This window comes from Danio aesculapii, chromosome 8, assembly GCF_903798145.1.
Source record: "Danio aesculapii chromosome 8, fDanAes4.1, whole genome shotgun sequence".
Taxonomy (NCBI): domain Eukaryota; kingdom Metazoa; phylum Chordata; class Actinopteri; order Cypriniformes; family Danionidae; genus Danio; species Danio aesculapii.
Genome location: NC_079442.1, coordinates 17,832,621 through 17,848,153, shown reverse-complemented (window position 1 = coordinate 17,848,153; position 15,533 = coordinate 17,832,621). Strand labels below are relative to the sequence as shown.

The 15,533-nt window shown below is 33.4% G+C and overlaps 1 protein-coding gene across 3 annotated transcripts in view; it reads left to right on the top strand.

Moving 5' to 3' along the window:
* Nucleotides 1-15,533, top strand: part of adgrd1 (adhesion G protein-coupled receptor D1) — a 130,703-nt gene that overhangs the window by 25,009 nt on the left and 90,161 nt on the right. For all 3 annotated transcript variants that reach the window (XM_056463332.1, XM_056463331.1, XM_056463330.1), the window contains 3 exons: nucleotides 3,650-3,723; nucleotides 12,563-12,727; nucleotides 14,011-14,070. In XM_056463332.1, the coding sequence (XP_056319307.1) occupies nucleotides 3,650-3,723; nucleotides 12,563-12,727; nucleotides 14,011-14,070 (299 nt within the window). The remainder of the gene's footprint in view (nucleotides 1-3,649; nucleotides 3,724-12,562; nucleotides 12,728-14,010; nucleotides 14,071-15,533) is intronic.

Genomic DNA, 15,533 nt, shown 5'->3' with positions numbered 1-15,533 from the left:
GGAACAACAAGACACAAAAGTACTATTTAAGTGAACTTGTTTATTATAAACAAGCTGTGTATTTTTAAATGTTGATGGGAAAATAAGGTTTCACTCAAAAGTAGAAATAAGACAACGATTTCACAAATTATTAATTTAACAAAGTTTAACGGACATAAGGAGGACAAAGGAAAGGGACTGTGCCAAACAAAAGAAAGGATTAAAACAAAAATCTACTAACTAACCTATTAAAGTCTCCCCTAGAACTACAAAATAAAACAAAAAGTAAACCTTCTACGTCAGAGACATCGTATCTTACCTACTTTCTCCTTCCAAAGCATAAACTTACAAGTGTGGCACAAATTCGTAATCTAGTGTGTATAATTAAAGTAATGCTGCGTGTGCACCATGTACATCACGTGACAGATCTTACCTATTCCCTCTCCTCCGTCTAGAATAATACACAGATAAGATGTTTAACTACTGTTTGCTGAATAACTGCTGAGCGGATTTTAGGTGCTGTCTGGGCTTTCACTGCCTTCTACACCTCCCTTCTTTCATGTGTTCAATTCTTTTTTCATTTCATTTCATTTTATTACACATAATTTATTTTTGTAAACTAATTAAAATTTTTTCCTGTCACAAATGGAAAATTTTTGTCACAAAGCATACAATCAAAACTAGAAAACATGTATATAGCTTAAACCTAAGAGGGGTCAGTGGATAGCTCTTGAGTCACAGATGTCAAATAAATGACCCCAAGAAAATGACTCCAAGTTGCCAAAATGTTTCTTATTGAGCTAGTCCTTCTTGAGTCTCTCCATCTGAATAACAGATATCATATTGGAAATCCAGTTGGAATGAAGCTGGTAAAAGGGATTTCTAATTCTTAAGCACTAGGGGTTTTTTTTAGCCACAACCACGCCTTGCATTAAAGACTCTTTCATTGTTTGAGGGAGAGAAGATGGATGTTGTTAGAGGACAAAGATGGCAAGTTCGGCATTCAGTAGAAAAGGTCTATTAGTATAAGGCTTGGAGTACCAGCTGTGTTAGAAATATTGTGATGATACTGATTAACACAAGCGATACCATTCATAACATTATTGCATTTTAACACAAAAAATGGATTATAAATAAATAGATAGCCTAAAATCCAAGATTTATATCATATCTAATGAAGTTATAACATCATTTAGAATACTATTGCTATATATTTCTGTTTATTACTTTAGTATTTTGTATTGTATGAAGTGATTAGCCAAAGGAAAAGGGGAAATGCATTGCTATCATGCCAATTTTGCTTGATAAATAAATTATTTAAACTTTTATTTAAAATTCTGATCTAAAAAAATGGCCTTAAAGCAAGAATGGATCCATAGTTCATTGAAACTTTGTTGATAATGATTTTTTAGAATCACTTTTGCCTCTTTGGAGAAATATTGGCCAGCATTTCAGAAACTGTGAAAGAAATGCTCTCAGAGTACAGATTGTTAGCCACTGTTAGGGATAAAACTCTTTTGTTATTGTTAAAAAAGCATGTTGTTGTTGAAGAGGAGAAAAATCTAGTGTTGTTTTGCACACGTCTAGCGTCTGTAATAGTCTGTAATGAGGGGCAGAGTACAGAGTCATTAGTGAGCTGCTCTGCCAGGGGCTCTATAAACCAGACTCACTGCAACTGACAGTCATCTGCCTTTCCAGCAGGTGTGAAGTATTTGTTCCGTGAGATGGAGTAAACTTGTTTAGAGCTCTTTAGATCAGGGCTTCTGTACATTTAGATATTTTTTATAGCATTCTTGCATTTTAAAAAAAAATTGTGCCATATAAAAAGCAAGTTACATGTAGATCTGTAAAGGAGAAGATTGCTCAATGTGTCCTGAAACTACTTTCTAAACTTTGTTTAGTTTGTTTGTTTTTTTACACTTCTACTAACATAGATTCATCTGGTCATTCATTTGGTAAATCATAACTACCAAACATTCATTCATTTTTAGGATTAGGGGATTTTTCAATTTGTCAAAATTGTAACCCTACTGTAATTGTAATCAATTTAATTAATGATTATTTTGGTGCAAAATATATTCAAAAAGACGGCATCACCAAAGCAAATTTCAAAATCCAAAAAAATGCAAATTTATTAAATTAAAAAAGGCTGACACAAAGCGTGTAACATTTCAAGCACACAGCTCTTCATCAGACAGTGTTTATCACAGTAAGTTGCTCCTTTTGTCCACTTCCAGATCACATGATCTCCTATTATCTCACAACAAGAAAAAAATGCATATTTATTAATTATACAACTTCATTCATTCATTCATTCATTTTCTTTTTCGGCTTAGTACCTTTATTAATCTGGGGTCGCCACAGCAGAATGAACCGCCAACTTATCCAGCATATGTTTTACGCAGCGGATGCCCTTCCAGCTGCCACCCATCACTGAGAAACATCCATACACACTTATTCACACACATACACCACGGATTTTGTCTACCCAATTCACCTATAGCACATGTCTTTGGACTTGTGGGGGATACCAGAGCACCCGGAAAATTATACAACTTAGATCAGGGATGTCCACACTCGGTCCTGGAGGGCCGGTGTCCTGCAAAGTTTAGTTCCAACCCCAATCAGACACACCTGGGCTAGCTAATTAAGCTCTTACTAGGCTTTCTGGAAACATTCTTGCAGGTGTGTTGAAGCAAGTTGGAGCTAAAACGTGCAGGACACCGGCCCTCCAGGACCAAGTTTGGACACCCCTGACTTAGATCATCAAAACGAAAATACAGAAACAAACCATAATATTACATCACAAAATAAGGAATATAGAATATAACAAGGAAATACAACAAAAAATATCCAAATAAGCTTTACCCAAACACCTAGTTAAACATTAAAGAATTATTAAAGAAAAGGACGAATATCAAACTCCTCATTGTAACCTCTTGAAGACATTGTCCATTATATTTTGCACGTTTTGCTGTTTGGCTGAGCACCCAGTTAAAGTGATGTGCATGCTTTTGTACAATTGTTTATTATTTTTGATGGATTATGTCACATTATAAAAACAAAATTAAATAAATAAAAATACAATTCACACAAATAAAAATGTATCCGCACATAAATACAAAACAAAACGTTATATCTATATTATTAAAATAAATATTATATTATTATTATTATTGGTAGTAGTAGTAGTAGTAGTAGTAGTAGAAGTAGTGGTAGTAGTGATAGAGTAGTATTTTAATTATTTATTTGGCCAGCAGACCTCAAAAACATAAAATACGTATATTTTATTATTAATATTTTCAATTAAAAGTTATTTAATAATATCTTTATATATTTTATAATTTTTTGGTCTTTCGAAAAAATGAAAGTCTGTTAACAAATAATATATAATATTTTATGATTTAATGACATGCAGTTTTAACAAGGTTTGGTGGGGACATTTTTGACCTGGTGGTCCGCATCTAGTGTAAAACAGGTTTTTACATTTTTTTTAAATTTTCTTTAAACACTTTCCAGGAGGATGCGCAAGTGCTAATTATCCTGTTCTGCATTTTTAAATTACCATTTTTTTATTCATTATATTTAAAAATTCTGACAAAATTTTGTTAAATATATTAAATGTATTTTCCTTCTTATAACAGCGTTGTGTTTATTTTTGTAACCACAGGAGAAAATATGATGTCCACCTTCCCAACAGAAGCATCCATCAATGTCACTGCTGCCACCGACACAGAATTACAGGTAAGATCTTCTGATCTGAGGTCAGTGATTGTGTCTGTGCTTTCTGAATCTGTTTCTGTGAGCTTAGACTGGAGTCTCCAAGCCAGAGGAGTGTAGAAAGATAACAGCTGAATAAAACTTCATCACATATTACTCTAAATTCCAAGGTTATCTAAGAGATTTCACAGGGCAAACGGAATATTTTTCAAAAACACTGCAACTTTGTGTGAGCGAGTGACTTAGTTTGACTAATGTATTTAAATGCAAACACATTTATACTAACCTGTCTCATTTCTCTTTCAACGAAAGTAAAGAGAAATAAGAGCTTGTGGTGATTTGGCCAGTGTGCCATTACGAAACAGGTTTGTCTTTGGTTTCTGCTTCTCTGATTAATTGAGTTCCCTGAAACCACCACAAATACATAATGGGGTTTCTCACTCATCAGCCTTAATCAAAACCATCCAAGTGTGCCTTGATTAACAACAATGAACAAGCATAATAAAACCCTAACCTTTTATAACTATTAAAGTTTAAGATGATACTTTTTGCATATTCCAGCTAATTGCAATATATATAATGTATGTAATTTTTTTTCAACAAGGTTTTCCTAACCTTATTTAGTGTTACTGATTTAGGGTTATTGTTGTTGGTTTTTTTTGTGATATTTTGAGTTAGATGTTTATGCTTTTTTTTTTTTTAATAAAGTTACTGTCGGGAAAAAAACACATTCACCATCATAATTGCTTACGTTGTAGAATTTTGCTTGCACAATCCAAAATGAATAAAGAAATCCAACATCAACACCCAGTAGCTCCTCCTCTTCCAATATATGAGCAAAACTGCGTTTATTGAGTGCATAAAGTGTTCAATTTACTACAATTTTTATCGGTTGGATAAATACATCATCCAGATATTTAAAGTACACTTTTGGTTTTAATTATCTGTATGAATGCACTACTTATACTATGTATACTACAAAATGTATAGAATAGTGCATAAGTATGTGATTTGGAACGCACATGTTGTTTTTAAAAGTCATCATCTGGTTGTTAAGACTCTGATATTATATTTAGATTGTAGATTTAGATTGTAGAATGTAACTAGATATTAAAGTTTGAGGACAAACTTTATGGTGGCTTGAAAAGCCGAGTCTAAATGTTTGAAGTCGTTTTAAAGTGTAAATAACTGAAGCAGTTTTTATGAAGTTTGAAACAGTCGGCATAGATAAGTACATATATGTTAGCATGTTTCTAGGTTGTTGCTAGGCGGTTGCTAAAGTATTCTGAGTGGTTGCTAGGCAGTTGCTAACATCAATTAGCATGATTCTAGCATTAATTAGCATGTTACTAGCATTTTTCTAGCATGAATTAGCATGTTACTAGCATGAATTAGCAAGTAACTAGCATGATTCTAACATAAATTAGAATGCAACTAGCATGATTCTACCATGAATTAGCATGATTCTAGCATGAATTAGCATGTAACTAGCATGATTCTAGCATGAATTAGCATGATTCTAGCATGAATTAGCATGATTCTAGCATGAATTAGCATGTAACTAGCATGATTCTAGCATGAATTAGCATGATTCTAGCATGAATTAGCATGATTCTAGCATGAATTAGCATGTAACTAGCATGATTATAGCATGGATTAGCATGTATTAGCATGTTGTTAGCATGATTCTAGCATGAATTAGCATGTTATTAGCATATTTCTAGCATGAATTAGCATGTTACTAGCATGTTTCTAGTATGAATTAGCATGTTGTTAGCATGATTCTAGTATCAATTAGCATGTTACCAGCGTGTTACTAGCATGAATTAGCATGTTACTAGCATGATTCTAGCATGAATTTGCATGTAGTTAACATTATTCTAGCATGAATTAGCATGTAACTAGCATGATTCTAGCATGAATTAGCATGTAAGTAGCATGATATTAGCATGTAACTAGCATGATATTAGTATGTTACTAGCATGATTCTAGCATGAATCAGCTTGTTTCTAGCATGAATTAGCATGTTGTTAGCATGAATCTAGCATGTTACTAGCATGACTAGCATGTCACTATCGTGTTGCTAGCACCTTTCTAGCAAGATTAGCATGTCAGTAGGAAGTTTAAACTGTTAGCATGTGTTAGAAAAGCTAGTTACAGTCTCTGGGACAGTTGCTAGGGTGCTGAAATTGTTTGCTAGGGAGTGGCTAGTAAGTTTAAAGGTAATCAGTGATTGGCTGCTGGCTAGACTGAGTTGAATGAGGCCAGACTCTAGTCTGTAGGACAGTCTGATGCAGAGTTATGAGCTCACAAAGGCTGATCCAATGTTAAGTAAATGGGAGTCTTTTACAATGGAAGTCTATGGGACAGTTGCTAGGGTGCTGTAAGTGGTTGCTAGGGAGTGGCTAGTAAGTTAAAAAGTCATCAGTTATTGGCTGCTGGCTAGACTGAGTTAAATGAGTCCAGTTAGAAGTCTGTAGGACAGTCTGATGCAGAGTTATGAGCTCACAAAGTTTGACCCAATGTTAAGTCAATGGGACTTTTGGGATTTTTCTGGGTCGTTTTTCGGAAAACCCAAAGTCGGATCAGTTAGAAAAGATATAGCAACCCGAGTCAGACCAGTTTGAAGGTTTGACGAAAGTTTGAAGTATGTAGCTTGAAAGGCCTAGGAGGAGATACACTTAGAAATTAGTCTCAGAAGAAGAAGAAGAAGAAGAAGAAGAAGAAGTTTAAGATAGATAACAATATGCTGGCTTTTCAAGCCACCATAATGATAGAATGTCATTTTTATGTATATACAGCTGACGTCAGAAATATTAATCCCCCCTTTGAATCTTTTTTAAATATTTCCCAAATTATGTTTAACAGAGCAAGGAAATTTTCACAGTATGTCTGATAATATTTTTTCTTCTGGAGAAAGTCTTATTTGTTTTATTTCAGCTAGAATGAAAGAAGTTTTTAATTTTTTAAACACCATTTAATGTCAAAATTATTAGCCCCTTTAAGCTATATTTTTCTTCATTAGTCTACGAAATAAACCATCGTTATACAATAACTTGCCTAATTACCCTAACCTGCCTAATTAACATTATTAACCTAGTTAAGCCTTTAAATGTCAATTTAAGCTGTTTATAAGTGTCTTGAAAAATATCTAGTCAAATATTATTTACTGTCATCATGGCAAAGATAAAATAAAGCAGTTATTAAAAATCAGTTATTAAAACTATTGTGTTAAGAAATGTGTTGAAAAAATCTGCTCTCCTTTAAAACAGAAATTGGGTAAAAAAATAAACAGGGGCGAATAATTCAGGGGGGCTAATAATTCTGACTTCAACTATATATCATTATCAGCATATGAGATGACTAAATCTTATTAATTAAACTTAATTAATATATATAATATTTCTGATTTATATGTACAGAAGAAGTTCTAAAAAAAAAAAATATATATATATATATATATATATATATATATATATATATATATATATATATATATATATATATATATATATATATATATATATATATATATATATATATATATTTTTTTTTTTTTTTTTTTTTTTTTTTTTTGTTTTACATAATGTACCAACAAAACAATAAAAAAAGGGAAAAAACAGAAAACAACAATTTAGGGACATTTAACATAATCAAGGCAAATTCATAAATTGACAACAGAGTAAATTCAGTCATTACTGTGAAAGTAGTAGTACACCATTCAGTTTTGAGGAAATCCATAAAGGGTTGCCATGCAGTTTAAAATTAGAGATGAGATTCGGGCTCCAGGGAACGTATCCTTTCCAGTTTTATGACATGAAACATTTCACCCAATCAAGCTTTAAAACATGGGTAGTCTAAGGATTTCCAGTTTAATAGAATTACTTTTTTTTTGCAAGAATCATGCCCATGAATAGAGGTGGTTGTTGGAAACTTGGAAGAGTGTTTGATGTCTCAGAATAAGAACTATTTTTTAATATTAAATATTTGTTTATCATTAGTTATTGTGATTAGTGTGAACGGGCCTTTGTTGGTTAAGCCAAAGTTTTAACCTACTTTTAATTATATATATTATATATAAGGAAGTAATGATTCACTCAACTCGACTCAAGCCGAACTCATAGAGATGATTCTTTGTAGTAAACTGGAAGAGCTGACTAGACAGAACAAATCTTAAAGCACGTAGAATTGAGGCAACACCATGCAGCTAATCACATAAGAGGAAAGACTAGGCTCATACAATTATGCAAATGAAGGAAGGGGGGCACACACTCTGAAGATAGTGAGTGTAGTGGTTCAGGCCAGGAATACAAAGTTAGTTAAATTTAATTGCAAGTGCATTTGGGGAAAAAAAACAAGACAAGTAATTACAACAGGTCAAATTTAATAACCGTTATTGGGAAATATGAATATGTTTACTGCTGATGTTTGTGTGTATTAATGCAGTGTCTTAAAACTCTGCTCTCTAAAATCTTTCAGATTATTACAGCACTGATATAACCTCAGGGATTCTGCAGTCATCAAATTTAACACCTCAGATTTTAGTGTGTGCAGAGAAAAGCAGCTAAAAGGTAGCACAGTGGAATATAAAATGTGAACAGCCTTTAACTGGCATAGAAAACATTTAAAACTCTTCTTAAAGCCGTCTCACTATATGGAGAAGAGCAGTCACTCAGTCCAGCAGCGGTACACTCAGACCGCTGACTTCATTTGAATGCTAGTAAATTAAGTTGGGCATTCAAGACAGTGACATATCCTCTAAAGGCTCTCAGCGGTGTTTGACACACCTCTTTTTACAAGTTCTCAATCTGTCTGCTTGGACTTCTTCCCTCCGCTGTAATTAAATGAAGAAATGAGCACACACAGACAGACAAACAAACACACACACACAACATAGCCTCCCCAGACTACACCTTACACACCCATGGACGATTAGGTGTTATGAAGGCCGACACAGACGTCACTTTGGGATGTCCATGTACGCACAGACACACACACACACACACACACACACACACCCTTGGCAGATTTACAAGAGCTCAGCAGGAAATGAGGTGGAGGCTGAAACCGTAAACACAAACAAATTCAGCTCTTTTGGAACTATTGTTTCCCCTCAGACTCTGAGGAAATGGAAAGAAATGAGAGATTGAGCGCTCACGCACATCAAAACACTGGCCGCTATTGAGTACAGAGCTCTCAAGTACAAGACAAGTAGAAAAATGAGGCAGAAAGGAGATGCAAGATTTTCCATAATGACTTCTTTTAGGTTTTGGGTGCACTGAAAAAATTATTTATTGGATGATTCATTGGATTTACTCAATTTTTTATGTTAAGTGGTTGTAAACAATTTATTTGAGTTGAATTTAAACAAAACATTAAGTTGAACATTATTAAATTTAATTTGTTTGTTTAAATTCAACACAAATAAATTGTTTGCAACAGTTTTGCATGCAACACTTTTTTCAGTGTGGCTAATAACACTTTAAATTAGAGATGCCCAAACTAGAGTCCACGGGCCAAAGTTGGCCTATGGTAACCTTTGATTTTGGCCGCCATTCCATCTGAGAAGAGGGGGAGAATGATGGGGATGGTTTAGGTATTGTCATTTCAAGTTTAATCTAACATTTTATTTGTTTTGTTTTATTGATAAACTGCAAAAAAGCGACTGAAATTAAATGTTCGATATAAATGCTGTAGATTAGTTTAAAATGTTCATCCCGTTACCCGACAGATAGAGGACAATGCAGAGACTTTGGTGAGTAAATCAAGGCAAAGGCAGATTCTGAACTACACTGTTATACATGTGGTTATGTTTTTGCTAAGTTAGAAGTTAGAATTAAAAAGTTATACTGCATTAGTTAATACGATTCAAATAATGTTTTCTATATATTTTAAAATATTATAAAATAAATTAGGAAATTACCCAGGGCAACTTTAATGTCAAATAGTTTGTTATATTTACCTTTCGCTCACGGCTCTCAATGATATTTGGTTTTTGGCCCTTCAAATAAAAAAGTTTGGGTGCCTCTGCTTTAAATAAATAACACTTTGTATTTTTTGACCTCCTCTGACCATTTTAACAACAGAAAATGAAGAAAAAAAAACATATCTTGAGGTTTGGTGACTTTTTTTACTATAATAATCTGCTGCTTTAACATTTTATGAACACTATCTTGCTAAAAAAACGTTATACACCTACAGTATACATGTACATTTGACATTGGAAATAAAAGCCTTTAGTTTAGTCAAAAATGAGTGATGCCAACTGAATTAACATTGATAAAATACTGCAAACTGATGAGGGAAAACCTAGGCATTCTCTGTGTTTGTGATGAATCTCTATCATATTTGGTTTTTGGCCCTTCAAATGAAAAAGTTTGGGCGCCCATACTTTAAATCAGGGGTGGGCAAACTCGGTCCTGGAGGGCCGGTGTCCTGCACAGTTTAGCTCCAACTCTAATCAAACACACCTGCTTATGGATTTCTAGTGATCTTGAAGACACTGATTAGCTTGTTCAGGTGTGTTTGATTAGTGTTGGAGCTAAACTGTGCAGGACACCGGCCCTCCAGGACCGAGTTTGCCCACCCCTGCTTTAAATAAATAACACTTTGTTTTTTTGTTGACCTCCTCTGACCATTTTAACAACAGAAAATGAAAAAAAAAAACATATCTTGAGGTTTGGTGACTTTTTTTACTATAATAATATGCTGCTTTAACATTTTATAAATACTATCTTGCTAAAAAAAAAAACGTTATACACCTACAGTATACATGTACATTTGACATTGGAAATAAAAGCCTTTAGTTTAGTCAAAAATGAGTGATGCCAAGACATTCTCTGTGTTTGTGATGAATCTCTATCATATTTGGTTTTTGTCCCTTCAAGCGAAAAAGTTTGGGCGCCTCTGCTTTAAATAAATAACACTGTATTTTTGTTGTGTCCATTTTAACAACAAAAAATAAAACACAGATAATAAAATGTCCCAAACATTATAAAAAAGTAGTCATTTCCTATTTTCATGTTTTCATGAAGGCTCTACCCATTTAGGGTACAATGGTTGTGCTAATTTTGACCCACTAGCTGTAAAATCATTTTAAATCACACAAAAAAAACTACAGACACATCACACTTTAATACACACACACCTCAAACACAAATGTACAATAATGATCTGCTGCTTTAACTTTTATCAATACTATCTTGCTAAAAACAAACATTATACACCTACAGTATACATGTACATTTGACATTGACAATTAAAAACCTTCACTGAAGTCAAAAATGTGTTTTGCCAACTGAATAAACATTGACAAAATACTGCACACTGATGAGGGAAAACCTAGACATTCACAGGGTTTGTGATGAATCTTCATGATATTTATTTATTTTATTTATTTTTTTGGCCCTTCAAACCAAAAAATTGGGCACACCAGCTTTAAATTAATAACACCTTGTATTTTGTTGACCTCCTGTGACTGTTTTAACAAGAAATTTTAAAAAGCATATCTTGAAGTTTGTTGACTTCTAAAATGGCCCCAACATTATAAAAAATTAGCCATTTCCTATTTTTATATTTTTATGAAGACTGTACACATTTAGGGTACAACAGCTGTCCTAAATTCGACCCACCAGCTATAAAATCCTTCACAGAAAAAGAAATAATAATAATAATTCGTTATACACCTACGGTATGCATATACGTTTGGCATTGGATATTAAAAACCTTACTTTAGTCAAAAATGAGTGATGCCAACTGAATAAACATTGATCAAATATTGCACACTGATGAGGGAAACCTAGACCAGAGTAACCATTGTAACCTTTGATTCCCGCCATCCTACCTACATTTACATTTACATTTAGTCATTTAGCAGACGCTTTTATCCAAAGCGACTTACAAATGAGGACAAGGAAGCAGTTTACACAACTATAAGAGCAGCAGTGAAAAAGTGCTATAGACAAGTTTCAGGTGTGTAAAGTCTAAGAAGCTAAGCATTAGTAAAAAATGAGAATGAGAATGATGGAGATGGTTGGAAGCAAATGCCTTTAACACAGAGATCATCATTTCTAATTTAACATAACCTTTTGGTATTTTATTGCTGAGCTACAAAAAAACGGACTCAAATTAAATGTTTCAATTAAATGTTGCAGATGAATCTGATTTTTTAAAAATGTAAATATTGTCACTCGGCATAGAATGAAGAAGACATTGGCGAGCAAAAGACAAAAACGTGTGTAATTCTGTTATCAATTAGATTGTTTTGTTTTTACTGTAATAAGATCATTATAAAATGTTATTAAAATACTGTATTTGTTAATATAAAGCAATGTTTTCTAGTCATTTTTAAATATTAATAAATAAATTAGGAAATTAGCTATGGCAGCTATGTTTACCTTTGGCCCACAAGCCTCAATCAAGTTTGGGTTTGACCCTTCATAAGAAAAAGTTTGGGCACCCCTGACCTAGATATTCACAGGGTTTGTGATAAAGATGGGGCTGTTTCTTTGTGCAAGATAGATTTGTGAACTGAAATTAAATTCTGCAGCTTTATTTTAGAGGTTGAGTGAAGGCGGGTCATTTTTGTCCTGTAGGACAAATGAAATATACAGAATTCTAAACCATTAAGTAAAGCTGTCATGCAGATTTAATACAGATTTAGTAAACTGGATCAATTGCAGACGATGCTGTTTTTGTGCAATTTGTTGAAATGGTTGCAATAAATTATGGGAAACCACAAGAATGTAGTTATATTTTGAAACTCAAGTACAAACCACATAGATTCATTACACATGGATTACATTTGTATAGTGATTGTAGCAGATTTAATAGACGCACATTCATCTTTCTGTGTATTTTACAGAGAACCACAGAGACACCCAGACCTGCCTCCACAAAGGTAGCAGTGGAAGGTCAGATACTTCAAGACCCCATGCGTTTACAATCACTAAACCTTCTTCAGTCTCTTCAGACGTTTAGTCTACCAAACAAGACTATACCGCAAGAAACAGCCAACAATCTTACACAGGTAAATGCAGGAATAAAGAGAACGCTTGGAACATTTTCTCCACAGTTTTAAAGGGATAAAAGCTGAAATTCTGTCATCATTTACTCACCATTCACTTCTTCCAAATCTGCATAACCCTTTTCTGTTGAACATAAAAGATGATATTCTGAAGAAAGGTGAAAACCTGTAACCACTGACATCCATAGCATTTGTGTTTCTTACTATGAAAAAACAATGGTTATGGGTTTCATTCATTCATTCATTCATTTGTGTTCCTTCGGCGTCGTCCCTTATTTATCAGGGGTCACCACAGCGGAATGAACCGTCAACTATTCTGGCATATGTTTTACGCAGTGGATACCCTTTTAGTCGAAACTCAATACCGGGAAACACTAATACAGTCTCATTCACACACACACACTCATATACTATGGCCAATTTTGTTTACCCAATTCACCTAGAGCGCATGTCTTTGGACTGTGGGGGGAAACTAAAACACCTGGAGGAAACCCTTGCCCACACGGGGAGAACATGCAAACTCCACACACAAATGCCAACAGGCCCAGCCGGATACGGAGCTTGTATCAGCTACCTTCTTGCTGTGAGGCGGCAGTGCTAACCACTGAGCCACTGTGCCGCCTGGTTATGGCTTTTAGCTTTCTTCAAAATATCTTCTTTTATGGTCAACAGAATAAAGGTTTGGAATCATTTTATGGTGAGTAAATAGTGAGTAAATTTTAAATTTTTATAGTAGGTAATAATTTAATAATTAAATAAGTAAAGCACGTGACTATAAACGGTCAGATGTTCATGCTTTATTGAAGTTCAAGATGTTCTTGGGAACATCCTAGTTAAAAGGATATTTTTAAACTCACTTTTTACTACAAATATCATGATGATAATATCATCTGTAAATAAATAAAATGTAATATTATCTTAACATTGCTGTTCAAACATTTAGGATCAGTCATTTCTTTTTTTTCAATTCTTTTCTTAACAAGGAAGTAGTTACTTGTTATTTGTCAAAATTGACAGCAAATAATGTATAGTTACAAAAAAGTTTGTTATTAACTTCTGTTCTTTTGAGATTTTTAGTTTAGCAAAAAATCCAGAAACAAATATTTTCACAAGGTTTTACACTGTTTTCAATATTGATAATAGTGTAAAATGTTTCCTCAGCATCAAATTGTCATGAGAATAATTGCTAAAGGATCGTGTGACACTAAAGACTATAATGATCCTGAAATTGTAGTTTTATATTTGAAAAAAGAAACACTCACACACTTTTTTCTGCTCTGTTGTAGTCTCTACTGAAGAGCGTGGATGAGGTCATAACTGCCAGCGACTGGAGAGAAAACGAAGAGGTTTGTTCAATTGATTGATTGGACTGATAATAGAATAGATTTTATAAGTCCATCTATGAAGTGATCTCTTGCTATCACACAGCTTTAAAGATCAGAAGTAAAGAAAAGTGTAAATTGTGTCAGAATTATTAGCCCCCCTGAATTATTACCCCCCTGTTTATTTTTTCTCCCAATTTCTGTTTAACGGAAAGAAATTTGTTCAGCAAATTTTGAAACATAATAGTTTTAATAGGTCATTTCTAATAAGTGATTTATTTTATCTTTGCCACGATGACAGTAAATAATATTTTATTTATTTTAGGTAAGATTCAGTGATCTTCACGCTGTTTTGAAAAAACAGCCCTGAGACTGAGAATGTTTGCCTCCAATCTTAAAGGTTTAGTTAAAGTGGAAATTATGTAATCATGTACTTGCTGCCATGCCATTCCAAATCCATGTAAAATTAATTTCACAATTATTTTTAATTACTTTGTATGAAGTGGCACATGTGCCCAATGTGGTTCATTCTTTTATTTTTAAGTGGCACATTTATTTTTAAGTGACTCGTGACACAATGAGGTTTATTTTTCATTTTCAAGTGGCAGGCTTAAGTTTCTGCAAAAACCAATGAGGTTTATTCTTTTAATATCAGGTTTGATTTTCTGCAAGAACCGTCTAAAACTACATGAAACACAATACATAGACACACCAGGCTTGTGACACAATGAGTTTTATTTTTTTATTTTCAAGTGGCATTTTAAAAGTTTCTGCAAAAACATATGAAGTTCATCCATTTTTTATTATTATTATGGTTAATTTTCTGCAAGAACCAATGTGTCACGATTTCACTTACCAAAAGCACAGATCTCAGAAATTATCAAAAACACATATTTACTTACTAAAACACTCACAGGCCAAGAACTGGAACTCACACAGGAACAACACAAGACATGATTGAACTGATAACAAACATGGGAGAGAGACAGGTGGAACTAATAAAACTAATGAAAGGCGGGAAAACTGAACAAAGGAATCACATGATGTAAACAGAAGCACATGGTGCAAACACATGGGATATCACAAGACACAACAGCTATAGACACACCAGACTCGTGACATTGTGAGGTGATTTTTTTTTTATTTACAGGTTTAAGTTTTTGCAAGAACCAGTGAGATTCATTCTTTTAATTTAAGTGACACAGTTAATGTGAATAAAATGCCCTAATTAAATCGGTCAAACTTGGCATGGGCCAGTATAATAACCTTGGATACAAGGTATGATAACCTTGGATAAACATATCACGGTTTCACGGTTTGACAGTATTGTGATTATCGCTCTAAAATATATTCTTTTTAAATGTCTGAGTAAAAAACAAAACATTTTTTCCCTTTTGAACACAATATATTCTATTTTGAGGAACATTTAAATTATTTTGGAGCAGTAAACATGTCAAGCTAAATAATTAAAATGAATCATTGACTTC